This window comes from Pogona vitticeps, chromosome 4 (genome assembly GCF_051106095.1).
Source record: "Pogona vitticeps strain Pit_001003342236 chromosome 4, PviZW2.1, whole genome shotgun sequence".
Taxonomy (NCBI): domain Eukaryota; kingdom Metazoa; phylum Chordata; class Lepidosauria; order Squamata; family Agamidae; genus Pogona; species Pogona vitticeps.
Window position 1 is genome coordinate 223300139 of NC_135786.1, and position 24165 is coordinate 223324303.

Consider the following 24165-nt stretch of genomic DNA (forward strand, 5'->3'; position numbering starts at 1 on the left):
TCCAAAGAAGGTATTTCTTTTGTGAAGCCACCTTTGTCACTGCATAACATGAAAGACTTCCCGCCGCCCCCATTGGAATGACGTTTAAGGTCTCTATTACAAAGCAATCTGGTAGACAAAACACTAGCATGCACGTTAACAGCCTGCAGTCATAAGAAATATGCAGACAGCTGTCCAACAGTCAATAAGCACACGCTAAACACTTTTAATTGGTTGCTTCTTTATTTTCTTTTAGAAGAGAGATAACTCTATTCAAAACACAGAAGAATCTAGTTCATAGTTCATTTTACAACGAGCAATGGAAAACAACTTATGCAAAAATGAACTAAATTTTGGAGCATCTCCTTGCTGGGCAGGGTATGAGAAGCACCTCATCATCTTCCCTAGCTGTTGTGCTGTTGAAGTGCCTGAGCCATGAAGAGCTTGCCGAGGTTCTGTGCAGTTAACTCCTTGACGTTCTGGCTGTAAGTGTTAATTTGACCTGCAGAAGAACAAACAAAAGGAAGGAGCAGGGTGAAAGCAGAGAAAAATTAAAAAGCTGACTTCTTTGATCTGGAAAAAAAAGTTTCTATTTAAGCTACCAATCCAACAAAAAGCTAATTTCTAACATACCCCATTCTCTCAACGCCTTGTCACAATTTTGCATAAGCATGAGATGGAACCTAAAACAGCATATTGATTTTCATGAGGTAAAGTAAGCAGGATGAAAGCTGGGCTGAGGGCAAACTCTGCTTGCACATGGGACACTGGGATAAACAGGTGGCTTGTTTTGCTTTTCCCTCTGTCCACTTCTAGGTCTTCAGGGCATGAAGGCTGCTTGGTTTGGGGGACACTAAACTGTATAATATGTTACAGGAATTTTCTGGTAAGGTGTGACAAGAAATATTCACATCCCATTGGTTTCTGTTGTGGGATTTACAACACTGACAGCCTTGTCCAGATTTGTGGGTCAAGGTTTCACCTCAGCAGGTTGTAAGAATGGTGTCCACAGTGCTATAAAAATCAAAAACCTGTAGTCACCCCATTTTTATACACATTCTGCCACTATAATTCGTTTGCTTTGTTGGTCAGGAGCAGCAAAGAGATGTCCAGATTATCAAAGTTAAAACTGCTTAGCAGACCAGTATACTTTCAATTTAATGCTCTACTTAAAAAAACACACACACAAGAAAGAAAGGTTTTTAAATGCCTCAGAGGCAAAACCAGCCAAGTTTCAGCTTTGATCCTCAACTTAATTCTGTGTGAATTAAAACAGTGAATGCTTTCAGGTTTTTTCCTGACTCTGCTGAAAAGGAAAAAAACATTTTGGCTGAAGGCTGCTGGAGCTTAAACTGACTGTTCCTTTCCCTAACTCTGGAAAGACAGTCGAACTGTGACCCGTAAGAACACAGCTATGAAACTGCAACATAATTGAAAAAGTGGGAACACGTCACTAGGGTGCTTTTCTTGTTCTCCCTTTAACATGTACTGAATTGCTGGGATGATTCATTGCCAGAACTCAAACCATACCAATTCACAAACTGCCGAAAAGTATAGGAACCATATGATTTCTTCCAGTGGCAGTGCCTCCTGCTTGTATCATTTGAGTAGCTGCAGTTTTTGTGCACATGAAATTATGTTGCAAATTCTGCCATTGATGTATTACTATTAACTGTGGCACTGTGGGATAAACCGCAGAAGCCTGTGCTGCAGGGTCAGAAGACCAGCAGTCGTAAGATCGAATCCACGCGACGGAGTGAGCTCCTGTCGCTTTGTCCCAGGTCCCGCCAACCTAGCGGTTCGAAAGCATGCAAATGCAAGTAGATCAATAGGGACCACCTCGGTGGGAAGGTAGCAGTGTTCCGTGTCTAAGTTGCACTGGCCATGTGACCACGGAAGATTGTCTTTGGACAAAACGCTGGCTCCATGGCTTGGAAATGGGGATGAGCACCGCCCCCTAGAGTCGAACACGACTGGACAAAAATTGTCAAGGGGAACCTTTACCTTTACCTTATGCTTATTAACCATCTTGGGAGAAGGGCAAAAGGCCCTTAAACAGAAGGACCTTGTATAAGTAAATCTCAAGCTGTGGATGCAACTGACGGCAAGAAGTGTTATCTGAGGCATGAAAATGCTTCAGGACTCATCTGTCCATTGTACTTCCATTTCATAGCACATCTTTAGTCTCTCTACCTTGTCCTCGGTTTCTGGGGTTCTTTAAAAGGGCAAAGTATTTCTTTTCAAAAGGACAACATTCACCACATTTATCACTCTCATTTTTCAAGCCAATTAACTTTGGCATATAATGAAGAGCTCTGTGTTTCATCTGAAATCTAACAGGTTCAGCCAAATAGCCGCATAAGTGAGAGTGACCCAAGGCATTGATATTGATACACAATGCCTTCTGGAAACAAATCTGGCATGAGGACAACTAGATCTGAAAACGTTTCAATGACCTGCCATACCTAATTTGGGACTGAAACTCAAATATGTATTTCCAGGGCACGGTCTGAAGGTATGTGATGCAACCTGGCCAGTGAAGCTCAGCAAGTCTGGACCCACTCAGTGACTAGATGGAAGACTTCCTAAGCAGCCTTCACATGTTGCCTTGAGATGGAATATGAAATGAAGTAAGGCAGAGACACACCACACACTGGCTTTTACCATTCCTATTTGGATGTAACACAGATCTTGCTTTTTAAGCTGACCTTAAAAAGCAGGAATTGCTGACCATGGATGTCTGAAGAAACAAAGCAAAACAAAAAAGCCTCAGACGCAGCCTGTTGCATAGCACAGAAGACACCACCTATCCATCTCGTGTTTAGAGATGATGTACAATAGACCTCCAGAGCCACAGAAAGGGAAAGGTTCCTAACCTCCCTCTGGACCATTACCTGCAATCAACAGTGATTCCATCCTGGGAGGAGGCTGTGGTGGCTTGAACAATTTGTTCAAGTCCTCTTCAGGAAGGGGTGCTTCTCCTCGACTTTGACGCTGCATGTTTTCTTGCTGACGTCTCTGCTGGTACTGAAAACAAACAGAGAGGCAAAGACAGGCTATCAGATCCAAAGGGAATCTTCACGGTTCATACCAAGAATGTGAAGGAGTTGACTTTAAGTGGTTTAGTTCACGTCATGAAACTGACCTAGCTTTCAAAAATTTCAAAGCTATCTGGGAGAAGAAACACAACACTGTGTTTTATAGAATTGCCACTGGGGTTCAAAGACAGGGTTGTTGTTTTTCTCCCTACGGAATAAGGACGTTTCAGTCCATTTAACTGGCTAACCTCACAACAACTGCCCAAAGGAAATGGATGGCTAGAAATTTTAAAAAACAGCAAGAAAGAAACTCATCCTATATAAAGAAGACCTGGAATTTGTAGAGATGGTCCTGTACTGGCAGCTTGACAGACTTTAGCACAGTTCCAAAGCAAAACCTGGGAAAGTTACTCTTTTTGGACCATAGCTCTCACCATCTAAAAAATGAACTGCTCCAAGCTCTGCTCCAGATGCTTCTGAAGCACAAGGGGATTGTTCCAAAGAGGCTCTAATGAGCAGCTTCCAGAACTAGCACTCCCAACAACCAATCCTTGGATTTTAACAGGTTTGAAAGATTAAAGCTTTCAACATTCAAAATGGATTCCACATATTTCAACAGTCATGTTCTGATTAATAATCCAGGTACATCATTATTTTTCTAGAACGTAATTTGGTCTTCAATACATCTCCAGTAACTTTCCACATATAATATGGACTCTTCTCATTGTGGGGGAATGCAGAGGCTAGGAAGAAGAACTTCAATCCAGAACATGAAATGTAAGGTCAGGAGGCAAAATATTGAGATTAATGCTGGAGAAGGAGAAGGGCATTAAAGAGAGAGAGAGAGAGAGTACCAGAACAAACACACCATTCCCCAAGATTGTCACATTTCAACTTATGCAATGAGTCAATGAGGTTGGTAGCAGGAGAGAAGTGAACCAGGGTGACATTTTCTGGACAGCCAAGTGTAAGCTGCCATTTAAGCCATTAAGCGTATTGGGTAACTTTGGGTTAGTACCCATCTTTCAGCATAAGGTTATTTTTTCAATGGAGAAGGGCATGAGGAACACTACAATTACACTCACTGGAAGAAAGGGAGGTTAAGTAACAAATCACATGGTCTGCCTGCCATTTGAGGAAGAGTGAGCAACTGTGATAGGTTTTCATTAGTTCAATCAGGAACTGAGTTAACATATTCAGATACATTTTCTTAAGCTATGTCTGGTAGAAAGGAATACAATTCAACCTAATGTGTATTCTTAATCATTTAACTTTCAAAGAACAGTAATCTATTATTACGAGTTATTCAGGAGAAGAAGGGGAACAGAATTATAGAAGTGTCTTCTTAAGTGAGAGAGGAGCTTGTGTGAAGTCTTTTGCTACTCAAATGGCAAACATTTTAAAATCCAGCAACACAAGTTTTCTTAAGTGTCTAGCTGTTAAGTAAAAAAAATGGTGACATTCTAATGCCTGATAGCAAAGCCAAAATACATCCCGATTTAGGAAATGTTAGTAAAAATCAAGATGTAATTTCTGTTATCTCAGAAAGTAGGAAAGAAATTGAGAGAAACTGATGAGTAGACAGAAAGCAAAAGATAGTTATCTGGTAAATGTACTGTTACACTCTGCAATGAGTAGATGCATTATTTACTGAAATAGTTTGGTTTGTCACAGAACTGTTCCATATCTACATATAATAAACAGACTACACTGCAATGAACCAACTTTACAGCAATTATAAATTTAGCAAAAATTGATGCGGAACCCTACTATAGTTCCCCACTTCTAATCAGTTTTTCCATCTCTACGTTTCTCATATAGCTGCTCCTGAAAATTTATATTGGCAAGGAAAAGAGCTAGAAGGAGTCTCAGCACAACTTTTGCATGTAATGAATGTCTAGAAGAGGAAGATTAGCTTTCTGAATTGGGATGTATATTTAGGAGATGCAATATAAAGATCCTGCAATTTGCATCCAATTATGGAAGCCACATAATATGATGCTTTAGCTCGACGTGCTACAGTCTGCCTCTGAAAACCAACCTGATGCTTCTGCTGCTGTTGCTTGCTGGTATTCCTTAGGTAAGTGTTGTATTTTACAATGTCCTGGCTCATCTCGTCCACTCTGTCCATCAGCAACTGCAGACTCTTTCCAAGATGGTTGCTGAAACACAGGAATATTTACAACTATCATGAGTAGGCAGCATCTTCGTCCTACAGCAACATTGGTTTATCCTTCCCTCTGAATTCACAAAAATTTTAAAGCCAGGCACATTATCATTTAAGAAAGCACCTGTGATATTTCCTGGTTAGTTAACTCTTCCAGGAAACAGTTTGAATGGTAATACTAAAAAAAAATAAAATGGGTGCATTTTTCAGAACTTTAAGAGTGAGGTTTGGCAGGGTTTTTTTTTGGGAACTACAGCCCAGCAACACTGGCAAGGCCACAAGTTCCTCATCTGTCACAAAGCCAAGCTTCATCAATGGCAGGTATCAAATTTCATCCTCCTAATGTCCAAAGAGACTATTATTTTTGTACGAGCTGCACCATGGAATTCCTTAGCAAAGGGGGGGGGGGGGAGTGAGATAGAAATCAATTGAGTAATACATATTTCACACCATCCAAAAGCAGCCTGAATTAAGATAGGCAAAGACCTCTTGAGGTAAGGATTTGGGAACGGAAAGCACTGAGGAGAGATGAGTCATTAACAAAATGCTTCCTCGTATGTTCTTAAAACGTTTTAGAATTAGTTGGCAGTATTTAAAAATTGCTGGTCAAAATCTTATTAATATTTTATTTATTAAAAATAATGTTGACAATAACGGAATCGATACACATGTTGGTAGTGAACTGTCAGGAGTTAAGAAATTAGTGCTGTTAATGAGAGTCATTTGGCACACAACATCAGGATTCAGACACCTTTGAAAGCTTCTTTTTGCTGAATACCATTGATAGCATTATGCACCACGAATTTATCTAGCACTCTTCTGAAGCGACCTATGCCTTTATTTCTCTATTACATTTCTTTCCCACCTTTCTCCCAAAACTGTTACAATTTCAAATAGCAAATCGAAGCACCAATGATGACTCTGTTTAGGTGCACTAGATGACAAAGTCACAGGTGCTACGACCAATGTCAAAGATGATGGGAGTTGTAGTCCAAAATGTGTGAAGGGACCCATAGTGGGGAAGAAAGCTTTGTGTATTTTTTCAACAGTAATGTGTGATTACTCCTTGGCATTTCAGCTCCTTGCACATGACTGTGATGGTCTACGTGTGCTCATTTGTTCTTCTTCACATGTTTTCCAATGGGGATGGTTAGGGGTACAAGAGGGATGAGTTCAGGCAGGAATGGGAGGCATCAATGTGTATGCCTCCTTCCTGTGTATTTATCTGATGTTTCACACAGGCAATGGAACCCTTCCATTCTGGGTTGAACTCATCCCTCTTGTACCACTCAATGTCCAAAGTAGAAAGGACATGAAAAAGAACATCGTTTTTGTTGTCTTCGGTATTTTAAATGCCTGTTTTTCAACCTGTTGTCTTCCATCCCCTTGCTACTAGAAACCTTTTTTCATGAACTCATTTCTTTTATAGCTTTCGCTTTGGAACAATATTTAATGAAATTGTATTCGACATACATAGAGATCTGGCAGGAGGGACTCCAGGCACTAAATGGGATGCAAAGCTAAATGAAATTGGTCCTATTTTATGTTAGTAAGACACTTAAGATAATGAACTGTCAATTAAAAAAAAACAAATAAAAAATTCAATGAGATTTTAAATGGAAGGGAAGAAAACAGATGACTTATCATGGATCTTCGAGACTTAGTAGAAAAACATGTATCACATTAAACATCACTCAAGTTTCCACCCCATTCATTTTAACAACAGACCTATGCTTGCTCTTAACCCCCTCCAAATGTAATCAATGAGAGCTACAAGTACTTTGCTTTGGGTGAATTGTGCTCTAGGTCCTATGTACAGCCTTGGAGCTGAGATATCTTTGTATACACAGCCAGGTACAAAAGGAACAAGTAGCCCAGAGTGTTTCTCATTGTCTAATACTGCATTTCCATTTAAAAACAGTCTCCTTTTCAGCCCACCAGATAATTCTTGACACTGCTAAAGTTAATGACTGGAAGTTTTTTAGTGGTACTTTTGCTCTTCAAGAGACAACCTCAAACAAACAGCAAAAATCCAGCCTGCTCTTCCTTATCCTTAATTGTCTTTTTCAAAAAAGTGTTTTGGGTAGCGGTTGTCCTTATTAACTTAATTGACTCTACTGCATCCAAGTTTTATAAACAATCAATGTTAGTTATTATTTCTGATGATGTTCAGAGTCATGGGAGCCTTTAATAATTTATATCAGAGAGCAACTACTGGGCTTGGATGGAAATGATGGAGATCAAGGCCCTTGAAAGATTCATGGCTCCCACAGGCGCTTACTATTTTGTAGGCAGAATATGTGAGGAAAAAGGACTGGCAATGGAGTGCCGCTTTATAGGATTTTCTGTGGTGTAAATTAGGGCAGGATTCTGTATCATAAAACTGTTATTAAAATCCATTGTCCATTCATTTTCCCCTGGAAATGACAGGTGACACCTTTCACACCAATGAAAAAGGAAGAAGCATATGGTGGCAACTGAGAGAATGTGACAATACTTATTATTTACAGGAGTAATATATCCACAGTTTGCCACCATGTGCCAGTGCTGGCTTGCACCCTTTGAGGAATAAAAACACATTGCTACAAATGAGTTATTGAGCGTTTGCATGTACAACCCAGGCTTGTGATAGCTTTTTTGGATGTGAAAAAGAGATGAGCAACTGCCAAATGTATAGGAGCTACACCCATCCCTAGATCTTGAAAAGTCAGATCTGCTCCCACGCGTCCCCCTTCCTTTAGTGACAAAAATAAAATAAAGCAAAATAGAAAAAATACTGACCACACATGTCCAGTTGCTAGAAGATGACTTTTAAAGAAGAAAAATAAAACATTTTTCTTAACTGGTCAGAGATATGAGGGCTGAAGGGACATAATTGTTCTATGCAGACTCATGTTGTAAAACATTCTGAACACAACTTTGAATAAAAAAGGTCAAGAAAACTCTAAAATGGAAAAAAGTTAATCTGTCAATGACTCTTGAGTAAGCAGCTTCCTAAGGTGAAAATCATAAGCAAAAATTCTCTGGTGGAAGGAAGTGGCTGCACAACTCTGCACCCATTATGTGTCTAATATGCATCGCACTGAGTCAACTGGTATGAGTTAGAAAATATAGAAATAATATCCCAAATGCCAAGGTGAATTTATGGATTTTAGCTACTTTACTACCACAGTTGCCACCATACAAGTCTACAAAATTAAACATAAATCTAGGGAAAAATGCATTGAGAACAAGATACATGGGAGGTACAAACTAGAGATATAAAGCTTGTCTTTGAGGGTATGAGACTGGGTGAGTTTTGTTTGCAATGCTTCCTACAGATCTAAAACATGGAGTATTGATACTCTTCACATGGAAATTCTAAATGTGCACAACACAGGTGATTTGCCAAGATTTCAATTAACTATATAAGCCAAAAACTTCTCACTCATCTACTCCAATACACACAATGTTTGGTCCAGTGAACTAGTATGTCTGTCCTCAAGCTTACAGGATGCTTTTAAACAAAGGCCCATAATGAAATGGATATATGTATTATATTGCATTTTTATTTCAAATGAGAACTTACCTGCTTGCAAGACTGAGCAACTCATGTCTATCAGCTATCGCAGACTTCTTCTCTAGCTCCCAGAGGAGAACATTAATAAGGTAGGAATTCTTGATTATGATGGGCACTTCCTCAAACATATTTTCAAAGGTGATGTTTGCTTTTTTCAACCTGAAATGAGAGGCTTTTTTAGCTAGGCAGTGCATTTCCTTTCTTGAGAACTTAATCATCATCCAGCAAAATCCTCAGAAGGTGATTCTGAACAGCCGAGGCCGTTTGAGTCATTCTTCCAAATTGGAGAACAGTTTGATTTTTAAAGCCTGTGCTGCAGGGTCAGAAGACCAGCAGTCGTAAGTTTGAATCCACGCGACGGAGCGAGCGCCCGTCGCTTGTCCCAGCTCCCGCCAACCTAGCGGTTCCAAAGCATGCAAATGCGAGTAGATAAATAGGTACCACCTCGGTGGGAAGGTAAACAGCGTTCCGTGTCTAAATCACACTGGCCATGTGACCACGGAAAGATTGTCTTCGGACAAACGCTGGCTCTATGGCTTGAAGAGCGGGATGAGCGCCGCCCCCTAGAGTCGGACACGACTGGACAAAAATTGTCAAGGGGAACCTTTACCTTTACCTAAGAATTTTGCATGCTGATGATAGATCTAAATACAGTGGTGCCTCGCTTAACTTGACGAATCCGCTTGACGATGAGGTTTTTGCGATCACAAAATGATGTTTCAAAGGGCTTTTTTCGCTTCCCGACGATCGGTTCCCTGCTTCGGGAACCGATCCTTCGCTTTACAACGATCAGAAAACAGCTGATTGTCGGGTTTCAAAATGGCCACCCACTGTTTAAAATGGCTCCCCGCTCACATTACAGGCACCAGAAAATGGCCGCCCTATGGAGGATCTTCGCTGGGAGATTAGGTTATTTAGCCCATTGGAACGCACTGAGTGGTTTTCAATGCGTTTCAATGGGTTTTTTTTTTCCACGCTTGACAACGATTTCGCTGGAACAGATTAACGTCATCAAGCGAGGCACCACTGTACTGCAAAACGGAGCAGGTAGTTTTCAAACTGTGTTCTGGGCATCCTTAGTTCCCCTGAAAGCTTAACAAGGATTTTTAAAATAAGGAAATCAGTAATGATGGAAAACCCATTTGCTTACCACTGAAAGGCCATCCCATGGCCCATAACTAATGGATTTTCACCAGTGAATTGTGTGTGCTTTAGCTAGTTTACAGTCCTTTTAGCCACTACAAGACCCAGCAGTCCTTGAAAATGCTCTGTAAAACTAAATATTTACATATGTGCATATGCTTGAACTAGACTTTTTCAACCAGGCTTTGTCTATGTTAGAGCCTCAGCTTTGGAACACACGTCTAAGTAGCAGAGAGTTTCTTCCAGCTCTGCAGTTCTAAGATGATGATAATGGCGGTGATGGTGATTAATCACGAAATGCAGCTGATAATGGTAGCAAGTATGCTGTCTTTTTGCTACTGAATAAAAAACGTTTTCTCCCCCAAAGACTTACAGATTTCAGTTTTTAACTTTAATCTATCAGAACAAGTTTATTGTACTCACTGTCAGTTTTAAAATACTATTTCTAATATTATTATTTAGAATATCATCCTTAAACTTCTCTAGTAACTTGTCTCTAGATGAACTTGCTGGTGAAGAGCGAGGTTGGAAATGCTTCCATACAATATAACAACAAAATTGTGGGATTCACTTGGAAATATTCCTTAAGTAATGAATCAATATGAAGGCGTGATTTGAAAACAGTTTTTCAGTAGTCACTCTCTACTACCCTTGCACTGTGGAACACTATCCTGGTCTGATTCTCCACCATATTCACAGGGCATCAGGTTCTTATATTTAATTAAAAACCTTTTATGAGGATACTTGAAAGGTTTCTGGTATAAAACTGAATTGAATTATTGTCCATGTACTTTTCCAAGTGGATATTCTATTACTTGGCCTGATGGTGCCAATACTATCCCTTACACATTCCCAGAATGGCCAAATGGTACTCCTTCAAGGGATCAGGTTTGGCTGGGGGGGGGGGCTCCGCTCCTGATTCCTAACATCAGACACCCCCAAACCAGTACCACCTTACAGGTAACTGAAATGAGCTTTATGCACCAGTAGTTGAACTCTATGTAGACTGTGACCATCAATCAAACCCTGCATTCACAAGCCATTTTCAGCCCTTCCAACCAGTCCCTTCTCCAATATTTCATCACAAAATATTATTAGTACTTTGAAAGAAAATATGCAGCCCCCGCCCCCCCCCCGCGAAAGGTGGTGGTGGTTTCTTTCTGAAAGTTCCAAACAGAAAGCATGTTCTCAAATGATTATTTCTACCTCCCCATCTGTGTTTTTTTTTCTCTTTTTGCTTTTATTATCTTTCAGGTTTTCAGAATCTGTTTTTGTTTAAGCCTGGATAACTCCCTGACTCTGAAAGAAAGGGGCAATTTGTTGGGTCTGGATGTGAGTAAAAGGTACTTATGCAAATATTTGTTTCACAAATTGGAGAGTGACGTGTTGGCTCCACCTTTTAAAACACTGCAGGAAAAAATCATCAGTTTATATTTGAGGATGGAAATAAAAATGGATTTTGACGGTAAGTGGCAAGAGCCCTAATTGAGTTTCCCTTTGGGGAAAAGATCTCTTTAATGCTGAACAGTTAAAAACAAGCTGGCCATGATTGGTTAAGGGGGGAAATACCTTTTTTAAAGTAAAGAAAAGAAAGCAGCTGCACCTCGTGATTAATCATCATCATCACCATTATCATCATCTTAGAACTGCAGAGCTGGAAGAGATCTTCTGTATCATCACATCCAGTTCCTGTCCATGGCACACAGCGGGGAATCAAACTCCCAACCTCTGGCTCCGCAGCCAGAGACCTAAACCACTGATATTAAATTTTTGCAACGTCCAGTGAAAAAACATCACCATTTTTTTGTGGAAGTGAAAATGATTTAAGAAAACATACTTATCAATAGATTTCACATGGGATTAACATCAAGATTTTTCCTTAAAATGTTTAATTTAGTTTAGACTATGAAACCTTAGACAGAGATTCTCAACCACTTAGTACCACTGAACATGCACCAGTGGTGAGACAGACAGAAATAGTCCAGATGGGACACAGCATTTTCATAAATCATAAACATATCTGTGGCGATTTCCCCTGAAGCCCCTATTCCCCCAGGTCTTCACGAGGTTCTCGCCCTTCTTCTTTCTTCGCTGCCACCAGGTATTGCTGTCTCAGTACCATTCACTCAAGGAGACATGTGTACTTTTGAAACTTAACTCATTTATTAGATCAGGGAAGTTAACATCTGATTAATATACAGTAGGTAAATCACAGGTTGCTATTCACTTGTATTAGAATCAATTCTACTTTAACTTTAAAGCTCTATCAACTCTCTGTTCCATTCAGCGTTCTTACAGATCTCTAACTCACTCTTAGTTCACTCTTAAGTTTCACACTGTCTCTCACTACCAGAAGAGAGAGGCCCAAAAAGAAAAGACCAGAAATCGGGCCTTCTCGGCAGTGGCTCCTCGCCTTTGGAACAACTTACCCCCTGAGATTCGCGCAGCTCCCTCGCTGGGCATTTTTAAGAAATAACTAAAAACACTGATGTATAGGCAGGCCTTCCCAACAACAAACTTTTGACAATTTCTTCTTTTATTCTGTCTTTATTTTCATTTTTGTCTTAGGTGTAAAGTTTTTAAAATTTATTGCTGTTTTTATTGTAAGCCGCCTAGAGTGGTCTAATTTGATCAGATAGGCGGGATAGAAATAAAATAAATAAATAAATAAAATAAATCTCTCTCATACTCCATACACCAGCCTGTATATCCAGCTTCCTCCCCCCTTGACTCCGCATTCCGTCCTCTCATTGGCTCCTTCTCCCCTGTTACGCTGTGACGGACAGGTGAGGGCAGGGCTATTCGCTACAATAGCCTTCTCTGAAAAAAGTGGGCTTCTTGTTTCTATCCTAGTGATACCTGGGCTCTTCAATGGAGTGACTGGCGGGATATTAAGATAGCAAGAGTCATCTGGACTTGATGACCTTTGGGGTCCATAAAATGGATTGGTTGCATATAGTGAAAAATCACCACATTTGGGTACAGACCCGGAGGAATGGCAAAGAATGCCAACTTTTTAGCACAGATGGGGTAGTGGAAGACATTTCTTGGTAAAGATACTTAAAAGGCATTGAGCCATCAATCCAAGATGTCTGCCTACAAACATGGGAAAGATCTGTCTTAATTGGAACAAAAGACTTCCCTGAAAGTCTTTATGACAGTACTTTGGGGCAACCTGTCATTTGCAAATAGAAGGAGAATTGTGGCATAGTGATTAAACTGCAGTATTGCTGTCAAGTCTCTGCTCACAATCTGAGTTTGATCCCGATAAATTCAGGTAGCTGGCTCAAGACTGACTAAGCCTTCTATCCTTCTGAGATTGGTAAAGTACTTAGCTTGCTGAGGGGGCAAAGTGTTCCTTGCATAATTTTGTTGTAAACCACCCGAGAGTGCTCTAGCACTATGGGGCGATATAGAAATCAAACAACAAACATGATGGGGAACAATGCTCAATATTTCAAGACCTACTCATAAACAAATAATGCACAAGACTGCAGAATGTAACTTCAAGCATTTACCTATATTGATCTTGTTCATTACCTTGTACATTAGTGCTAGTACAAGCAAGGATCAAGCTTCTCTAACCTTCCAGCTCCCAGTAGATATAAATATGAGTAGGGGTGAAAAGCGACCTAAAAACCTAAGAGTTTCTTTACTCTGGGTGAAAGTTAACATGATCCCATCCTAAATACACCATCTGGATGTCTGCAGAGCCTTCATCCTCCGTATCATTACACTACATGGGATTAGACCTTTCTATCTACTTTTCCATCTCATCTTATTCTTGAAGCATCTCTCCTGACAAAGAGATCTCAAAAGTATTTGTATACGAATATCCCTCCACAGGTGCAGATAATGAGGGTCTGGCCCCCTGGGGCCAGATTGACCACTCACCTTTCCGCAGCTGCCGCGGGCTCTGCATTCCCTTGCCATCACTCCTGAGGTCGCGATGGATTAGCCACTCTTCGACTTGGCAGAGAGGCTCGTCATCCCGCCTTCTGCCAGGAATGGCTAATCCACTGCGAGCTGCAGAGCGATAGGAAGGAAGCATGGAGCCCACAGCAGCGGTGGAATGGTGAGTGGTCGGTCTGGCCCCAGGGGGCCGGATCCTCATTCTCTGTACCTGTGGGGGGATGTCTGCATCCGTATATGAATACAAATGCCCCCTTATCTACTCATAAGCTTTCACATTCTGTGTCCTTTTATTCAGTTTAATAAAGGTATTATTCCAGCATGGATTCTGGAAAATACGTACTTAAGGACAGTTAACAGAGAGAGACACCTTGGCAACCAATACAAGAGTTAGACTCAAACTCGTAGGCTTTTTCTTTTTTAACATTCGAATTCACTGCCATTAACAATCACCTTCCGTTTGGGATGGCTGAGTACTACTCATGTTGGTAGTGAAGTAAATGCTGCTTCTTTACCCTAACACTGGTACAGGCTCCAAAGCATACATGTCATAGCAACCACAAAGCAGACTTCCACACAGGCTTTTTCACAAATGAATTAATCTACTTGCGCTCTCTTTCTGCCACCGACATACCAAAACATCCCCTCATACTTACGCTTCTGGAGAGAAATCCTTCTCTTTGCAAACCTCCATCAATTTAGGTGTCAACCTGTAAGCCTTTAGTGAAAGATATCCTTGGGCAGTTTTTATGGGATCTGAGAAAAAACAAGGGGAAAACCACAAAATGTATAAAATATTTATCCACAACATTTTAGCCTGAACACTCTAGACTGGGCCATTTTTAATCTGAGCAAACAACTACATGATTTTTTAAAGAAGGCAGTCAACAAAGCTGCAGCTTCAAGGAGGCATTCAAAGGGTATAAAATATATACATTCTTCAAATATCTAATCTGCTTTATCAAGGCTCAAAGCAGTAGACGAAAAACATCCAAAAAATCAAACAATAAGCAACTATCGAAACAGATACTTCAATGAACATCAGCAAAATCAACAACCATTTTATATGCTACCCAGTAACGAAAGTAAAGTGGCTTTATCAAATAAACAGCAAAATCCAAAATTCTAAACAAAGAACACAAAAGAACAAAAAATATAATGCAGACTTCTTGGGTAGAGAATTCTATAGGAGCTAGTGCACAACCAGGAAAATTTGAACTGGACTTTTCCCCTCACAGTAACTGGATTTCTTATATAGCTACCTCCCACAGAGTGTAGACCTGGACAAACACATTTCTGGCAAAATCTGAGAAAATAGCATGTAAAAGAATGCTGGGACTTTCTCACACAGAGAATTAAAGGCAACAACAAACACCTTGAATTGTGTCCAGAAGCAAGGTGGCACTCAGTATAAATTAAAGTCCAATGGATGAGCAGCACCAAATGCCAAAAAAGGAGGTGGTATTTCAAAATACTGCTAGAAAATTGAATTGTGCAACCTTTTGGAGTCCAACAATACCATTTTACTATTATGGCAAAATTCCTTTTAAAGACAGATGCTCCTTCAATAGGAAAAATGTAATTGTGAAAAAGATCTATCAAAGTGCACTGTAAAAACTCATCTACTAGTGCTGTGATGAAATGTGACTGCAGCCTTCATCGCCATGTGAATGAACCAGAGTCAAGCTATCATGATCTCAATATCTATGTATGATGTTACATTAGAGCTGCACAAGAATGCACCTCTGATATTGTATGAGTGAGCAAAACAGCATTCTGGAAGCCATTACTAATAGGAGGGAGCAGTCGAAACAAAAGTTGTAACTTTCAAATGAGTTCCCTAATCAGGACCATATTTGGCAGAGTGGGAATAAACAGTATGGGCTTAATTTGTGCCAACTTTGGAAAAGGCTGGCCAAGTATTTTTAAAAGTTCTAATTTCAGCTTTTTTTAAAAAAACACTTTCCTACCCAGCCCCCAGCTCCAATCTCCTTTTGCAACCATTTTCTTCTGTCTCATAGTGCATTCAGTAGTGGTTTTTTTCCCCCAAAAGTCTACCATTCCTTCCTTAAAAGGAAATAATTCCTGCTTTTTTATTTGAAGTTGATCCCTCCTGTCGTTTACAAGATACAAACCTTAAAGATGTATGTTTTGCAAAGGAAAATTCTCATAAAATTTGATTGTACACGTTTATTGAAGTATTCTGTAGCAATTGCCCTTATTTTTTTGCCAGTAATTCATAAAACTAATGAAACTTTGTGAGGGATAAAAGGGAATGAAAGGAAGAGGAAGAGATCTGCTTGCAGGAGGCAAAGAAGGGCCCAGAGTGTGAGGCCTTTCAGGAAGAGGCCAGAGGGACTTGTCACCAAATGGTGTCTACCAAGTAGGTGAGGAAAGACAGAGAAGGGAAAATCCATGGACAGGAGAAACTGTTCAGTTGCAAGGTACCACAGGAGGAAATGAAGCGATGCAAAGCAAGCATAGACACTGTCCTTTGGGGGCATGCGGGAATAGCGAGAATGATGCTGGACAGGCAGAGACAAAAGATGGAAGAAGGCAGGTTCTCCCCCAGAACTGAAGCTATCTGAGGTTGATATCCCATACCCTTCAACCCATGCACGTACGTCCCCTTGTCAGCGGTGGAAGGTGATGGTGAAACAATCGTAAGGCGGGAGGTTACAGTAGCTATAAACCGTCTTTAATGTAGGACCCTCTCCACCCAAAGGATCCCTGATGTGGTGAGTAGTGACTGTTAAGTTTGAAGCTGTCTGTTTATGCCCCCACTTGTTCCAAGCTGAAATAAACCTTGTTTGATACTGCACCCTCACCTCCGAGTATGGAACCTATCCAGGAAGAAGGCTTGGTGGGGCACCTTGGGACAGCTGGAGGTGGTTACCAGTTTCCTACATCTCTGAGAACTGCACAGAAACAATGGGAGATGCCCTAATGGGGTCCTGCACTCGGACCTACACCTGGTCTGCCAAGCTCCTGGCATTCTATTAGGAAATGATTTATTTAGGTAAATGCTTCCAGTTGCATCAAAAAAAATGCATAAATAATTCCTGACACTGTACATTTAAGAATGGAAAGTCTTTGTGAAGGAAAGGTAATTGACAAGGGAGCTGAACATCTGTAGCAAGATAACAACTGAAGGAGGCTTGCCAAATAGTAAACTTTTTAAAAAGGAAGAAGACGTTAACATTTGTGTTGTCTGAAACGGGATATAGTAAAACCTTTAGCAATCAGTGATAAAATGAAAACCAACATAGACTGAAACAAGTGGAAAATTCATCAAGCTCTGATGATGCAATGTTTCCAGCCAGTATAAGTATACTTTAACAACTTGTTCTTTACTGTAATCCAATTGTTAACATACTGAAACAATTTTAGGGCAGCTCATAAGATTGATCGTATTCATTAGTATTTTTTCTGACAGATACTCAGGACATTACATTTACTTCTCAGCTGGAAACTCTACGCGAGCCTGCCAGATATGGCAATACTGTGAGTGTTTGGGGAGGGGAAGGCTATAAAGCTGTTAAATTGCCTACGGTTCTGATACAGCACAGAACATCTGGTCTGGAGAGCTTGAGGAAATGCCATTAAAAAAATCAGCAGAAAAGAAAAAAATCTTTGTGCTACGAAACAGTCCAGGTTTTGTGCGCTTCTGTCAGATGCATAAAAAAAAGGGGGAGGAAGAAAAAAAATCCTTGGCAAACAGCATTATGATTGGTCAGTCACGTACAGAGCCAGACTGCTCTAGCGAGCAGAGTTTGTTAAGACATCTGGTCTAGTTCCACGAGCCCCTTCCAGAAGGGGAGGGGAGAGACCCAAGGAATAAAAATGAAGCAGCTACTCCGGCATTCCAAAACGTACACTTCAGGGCTCTGATAGCAAGAAAAATAAACAGAAAGAAGGAAACCCTGTCTAGACTTCGCTGCTGCTGAGGCTGCTGCAGACACAGGGTTGGTATTTACTTGGAGAAGGTCTGCCAGGACTGCTCTCTCATAGGCAGAGAGATTGCAGTCAAAAATAGCCTTAATAATATGGGGATGGAGTGGTGGGCAGGGAGGGAGGGAGGAATAATACAGGAAGCAGCACACTGACCGTAAATGAGAACGACAGATTCCTCAATTGCATGCTGGTAACTGAACTGGGAGTCCAGGAGAGCGCGGGTGACAAAAGAGCCATAGTAGGTAGACTGGTACCAGCCGACGTGAAGGTGATCAATGTTTACATGGCGGAGGCTTCGCATCATTTCCATCTGATATTGAACTGGGAGAGAAGGCAGCAGAGGAAGAAAATCAAACACTGTACAGGATAACCTTTTATTAAAATCCCAGCAATTCCTGAACAATATGTCTATATAAATGGGAGAGCAACTTGCTGTTGTTTTTAGTATTGGCAGGGTATCACTCCAGGAGACCCTGAGGACAGAGAATTGAGCAGCAAGGAACAGGGCTTTTCTATTTTGAGAACCATTCTCTTTTCTGAAATAGGGTTGAACGGGCTTACTGTTTTAACTTCAGAGAACAACGAAGTATGCTTTTTCATTTCTTTTTAGCTCTAATTATAGGGAGGGGACTGTAGTTTGTTGGGTCCATTCCCTACAACCTCCAGTTCAAAGGAACAGGCAGCAGATGATGGGAAAGGCCTCCATTTGATATTCTGCAGAGCTCCTATGACTCAGAGGATGCCATCCTGAACTTCATGGGTGAAGAGTCTGAGCCCAGTATAATGCAGCTGTTCCATTCAGTGCAGAGATATATGGATAGCAGGGCCTTTCCCTTGGCTTTCCAGAAAGATTCCATTAACCACATCCTGTCCTGAAATTATCACCTTACTGATCCCTTACGGCAGTGGTCCCCAACATTGGGCCTCCAGATGTTCTTGGACTACAACTCCCAGAAGCCTTCACCACCCCCTCTGCTGGCTAGGAGTTCTGGGAGTTGAAGTCCAAGAACATCTGGAGGCCCAAGGCTGAGGACCACTGCCTTACAGCACAACTGCTGCTAAAAGACAAAGACAGAAAGATGGGACTACAGGGCCACTCCATTAGCCCAAGGAGAGTGGGAAATGTTCGCTTTCAGACTACAACTTCCAGAATCTCCCAGCCATAATAGTCACTGACCATTTAGGAGCTTTAGTTTGTTTGTTTGTTTTTAAGAACATCTCCAGGCTCTGCAGAAGACCACTCTGATTTTTTTCTTTTTCTTTTCTTGCCTCCCCACTCTACCTGCCTTTTGTATTTATAAGGCAGAGATTGTCTTTTCCCTGCTTAGTTATGGATCTAAGCTGCAAAGGAAGTCTTGGCTGAAGAACGGTGTCAAAAAATATTTTTGTAAATGGACTTCTTTTTGAGAGGATGAAGAAATCCATCTTCTTTTATGCAATCGTACAAAAAAGATAGCTATCACTTAAGAAAGAATTCATCTCCAAATGTATTTAAAACTAAAGGATATTGTTTTTTCCTATATGGTCATTGCTTTCTAAAATCACAATTTGTGTTTTTAGCTGAATTCATGCACCATCCTTCCTGAAAAGCAGACTGCTTTCTCCTAAAACCTGGCACAAATATAGATGCTCTCAAGTCAAGTCTATCCCTTTTATCTCTAGACCTGCTCATAGGACTCTCTAATGTGATCTACGTGGCTCTGCATGTTCCGCCACTCCTTGGTGACACCTAGTTTCTCTCCTTTTAAATCTGCCAGTTTCATCCTCTGCCTATATCCTTAACCCCAACTCCTTCCCAAATAGGCTCACACATCTGCTGGTCTTTGTGTAATCTGCCCTAACACTGCATCCAGCTCTAGCCTGAATCCTGCCAGTATTTACACTTCAGTTGCCCATGACTACCAACAGTCTCTCACCCAAACTATATAGCCACCACAACTATAAAGCAAGCTTGGTTTGGGATGCCTAACAAGGAGATTGCTTTCCTATTGAGATTAAATCTATCCCAGTTAGGAGCACACCACCCTGAATAGAGAACAGAGGTGGATGGATATTTTTCTGGTAATTCTAAATGTTTCATTTCCCAAGGAACAAATTCATTTCTCCATAACAATTTTCAATCAATCAATCAATGGTGTCCACATGAAATTGATCTGCATTTCTGTGTGCACAAAAATCCCTATTTCATGGATTCTAGAGTATATATTTCTTTAGCCCTTTTCTTAATTATGCTAATTTTACTTGCTGTTTTATATTGTTTGCATATTGTACACTAAGAGTGTATTTCAATGTAAGCCACTTACAGAGGTTTATTGCATCAAGACATGTATGTTAAGTAAATTAAAATGTAAACATTTTATACACAATTTTTATGGCAACCTAGGCAAATTACAAAATTTGGAGAAATATGAAAACAGAAAAGACTACTGTCTTCTAGTCCGTGCAACAGCTTGGGAAGTAAAAGGCAGGTTAGTTCAAAATAACATGTAGACAGAATGAACTTTGCTCTAATCCTGAATGAGACAGATGCTCATACAAAGAATATCCTGACATCCAGGTGAGAGGAAATGGTAGAAGTAGGAACGTAGTGACACAACTTGGCCATGTGCTGAAAATATAACATAACTGTTTTCATTCAGAAGTGAAAAAATTATTTTCTTGAGGACACCCAGAACTCCAGTCAGCATTCTGAGAAGTATAGTTTAAAGAAACTACTTCTGGATCCTGAGCTTACATTGTTTAGAAAGCCCTTGCATAATTACTGTGAGCACAAAAAAACTTTCCAATAGGAAAAATGTCACTAAGTATGGAGTTATGGGTCCAGACAATAAAGATGCTTAATACGCAGTGAGAGGGAACTCCTTAATTGGATATCTGCCTAAGAATCCTGAAGGCGTGCATAAAAAACTCAGCTTCTTTATGTAAATATAGATTTTGTGGGAAGGTGGAATACTTTAATCACTAAAGAAACACACAGATCAGGGCATGCAAGTTCAAATATGTTTTTTTAATACAATGCAGAGATGAGAAACTTTTTCAGTCCTTTGTTTAACTATTTTTAATCTTGATGCTTTATCTCACAAGGAAGGAAGGAAGGAAGGAAGGAAGGAAGGAAGGAAGGAAGGAAGGAAGGAAGGAAGGAAGGAAGGAAGGAGATGCCTTTATAAAAAGGCAGGCATTAAAAACAGTTTTATAAAATAGATTGCTCAATTCCAAATTGGAATAGATCTGTTTAATGCAAGGAGCCAATTAAATTAAATTGTGTAAGTCTCATTTATTCAGTGTGCATATTCTGTTGTTGTTGTTACATGCTGTCAAGTTGAAACCCACTTATAGTGACCCTAGCAGGGTTTTCAAGGTAAGTGAGATATGTATGGGATGTTTTTACTAGTTCCATTCTCTCTGTCAGTTTCCATGGCTGAGTGGGGATTCAAACCCTGTTCTCCAGAGTCCTAGTCCCCCACTCTATCCATTACATCACTATCCAGGTGAATCTCATGTATGTTCTAGCCAGAAGTAAATAATAGAATGTAGTCCAGAAAAAGAAGAAGGGACGTGGTGGCGCTGCGAGTTAAACCACAGAAGCCTCTGTGCTGCAAGGTCAGAAGACCAGCTGTCGTAAGATCGAATCCACATGACGGAGTGAGCTCCCGTTGCTTGTCCCAGCTCTTGCCAACCTAGCAGTTCAAAAGCATGTAAAAATGCGAGTAGATAAATAGGGACCACCATGGTGGGAAGGTAACAGCATTCCGTGTCTAGTCTCGCTGGCCACGTGACCACGTAAACTATCTATGGACAAACGCTGGCTCTACGGCTTGGAGATGGGGATGAGCACCATGCCCTAGAGTCAGACATGACTGGACTAAATATCAAGGGGAACTTTACCTTTACAAGCCCAGAAAAAACAGAATGTAGCCCAGAACTACTACTACTACTACTAATAATAATAATAATAATAACTATATATTGTCAAACTGATTCCCACTCATGGCAACCTTTTATTCTTCAGTTCTATAGGTTATAGTGGGTAAGCTCGAGAAGTTTCAGGGTAGAACTGCATCTTCTGGATCACCTAGGACAGACCTGGGCAAAATGCAGCCCTCCAGATGTTGCTGAACTGCAACTCCCAGCAATCCTAGCCCACATAGCCAATAGTGAGGAGTGTTGGGATTTGCAGTTCAGCAACATCTGGTGGGCTGCATTTTGCCCAGGTCTGACCTAGGAATTGCAACAGTCTTGAAAGCTTACTTACTCCACAACTGCTACTGGATATGGGATGACATTTATTCCTCTTGCTGTGCACCTGCAACTTTTTAGTTATCAGCATTTTAATTTACTAAGCTTTGGCAAGAAATATTGCCTTGTCCAAATGCTGACTTGTGTTATGTGCACAGTGCTAGTGTCTCATGCTGTGCTGTGGATGATGACATGTCAATGAGATGGACAGGAGGAGTGTGTTGTGTGCTTCAGGCCAGCAATTGATAACGTTCATATTTAAAGGGGGAAAACTCACTGTAATTTGTGTTTTAGTTATGATTGAGAATGAGCAAATAAAAAATTAATGTTAACATGTAATTTTAACAGCAACGACTATTTTAGGCCTTGGACTTATAACTGTGAGCAACTACTGTACTTTCTAAAATCCATACTGAAATTATATCTATAATCTATAATCTTAGAACTGCAGGGCTCGAAGGGACCCTATGGATAATCCAGTCTAGCACCTGTCAAGGAGGCCCAGCAGGCAGTCGAACTACCAACCTCTGGTTCTGCATCCAGATACCTAAACCAATGATGTTTTTGCAAGCCAACAAAATGGAACAAGATGGGGACAGAGGCACACAAAAATGGACCTAAATATTTTGTGCCAACATGGCTTTCATCACTTGTACTTTCTAAAAAGAATTTCCCAAGTGTTGCATTTGAATGTGCGTTGAATTTCAATCTGTATTCTGCATATTTATCTGTACACGTATTTTGGTAATCTAGATAAATAGCACAAATTTGCCAATGCCACATAGTGTTTTGTTGTTGTTGCTTTTGACTACAGCTCCCAAGATACCACAGCCAGTGTGGCCAATGAAGTACTCCAAAAGTTAGACTTCAAAGAAATAACTTCTTATCTTTGATTTGAACCTATTTTATATCTACTGCTCACTTTCTTTCCTGCTCAGCAGCATTTTTTTTAAAAAAACGCATTTGCTGCTTGCAAAGCCCTCCCGTTTACGATATATTTATTGCTTTTAAGCTTTGTAGTATGTCCATAAAGTCATGGTGCAAATTTCATTGTTTCAGAGCAATGACAATAAATTCAGTTCTTCAGCCAATGGTTGAATCGTTCCTCAAACTGGAATTTACACTACAGTTCAAACAATTACAGTTACAACAGAAACAAGAATGTGTGGTAGAGACCATCAACTTCTTGCCTGCATAAACAAGATCCAGAAGGAGAATGAAGACAATCAATATATTTTTATATATTCTTCACGCACGCTTCTCCAAGAGGCTAATTAAATCACTGCTAACTATTTCCAGGGGGAAAAATGAAGGCAGCATTTGTATGCTACACCAACGAGAGTCTTCCTTGTTAAATATGTTAAACATTCAGCACATTAAATATAGATTTACAATTAAGAAAATAGTTTGAGAATAAAACAGTGGAATCCACAGGAAAAATACCTTATTTATACTTAATTTTGCTTTCATTCCAAATTTCTAATAAAGGCAATTAGAACTTGGGCGGATAAATTGTTATTCCTTTGACTGCACTACAACCACAAGCACCTGGATTACCCTACACAAGAAAATTCTTTCTTCTAAAGATACAATTCTTCTGATTTTCACTCTTTACCCATTTAACAGCATACATGGCTGTTCAACTTGGCTATAAAAGAAATAGGAATCACGTCACAGGATCATACTTGCATTTTCTAGAGACATACAACTTCTGGAAATGTTGAAGTAAAGATGGGGTGAGGATTCCAGGAAAAAACAGGAAAGGTGAAACATGCAATATCAACTTTTTCATCCAACCAAACTGTATTGCTTTAATATGACGTGCCTCGTAACAAATCGGCATGTAAAATCAAGTTATTTGGCACAGTGACAAAATTTATAGAGCAATCCTAGGCTTATTTGCTCAGAGTAAAATGCATTCAGGTTACTGGTGCTCATTTCCAAGTATGCACACACAGTACTGCACTCTGAAAATATCAATCTCTTGCAGGGCAATTCTATACTGCCCACTCTGCTAGCCACCCCTGAGTACAAGAGAATTTACTTCCAACTAATTAATAAACTAAAAATAGAGGTTACTTACCTGTAACCACAGTTCTTCGAGTGGTGAATCCACACAAATGGGTTTTACTGCGCCTGCGCATGACTCCTCAGAATATTCCAGAGCTTAAAAAGAC

General features: G+C 40.3%; 1 protein-coding gene across 1 annotated transcript in view; it reads right to left on the reverse strand.

Annotated features, from left to right (window-relative positions):
* Positions 1-203: 203 nt before the first annotated feature.
* The window catches only part of EIF3H (eukaryotic translation initiation factor 3 subunit H), an 84710-nt gene continuing 60748 nt past the window's right edge, over positions 204-24165 (reverse strand). The window contains exons 3-8 of the mRNA XM_020789594.3: positions 17906-18073; positions 14455-14554; positions 8753-8902; positions 5059-5179; positions 2874-3006; positions 204-481 (exon numbers count right to left, since the gene is read on the reverse strand). Coding sequence (XP_020645253.1) covers positions 384-481; positions 2874-3006; positions 5059-5179; positions 8753-8902; positions 14455-14554; positions 17906-18073 — 770 coding nt within the window. The 3' untranslated portion in view covers positions 204-383. The remainder of the gene's footprint in view (positions 482-2873; positions 3007-5058; positions 5180-8752; positions 8903-14454; positions 14555-17905; positions 18074-24165) is intronic.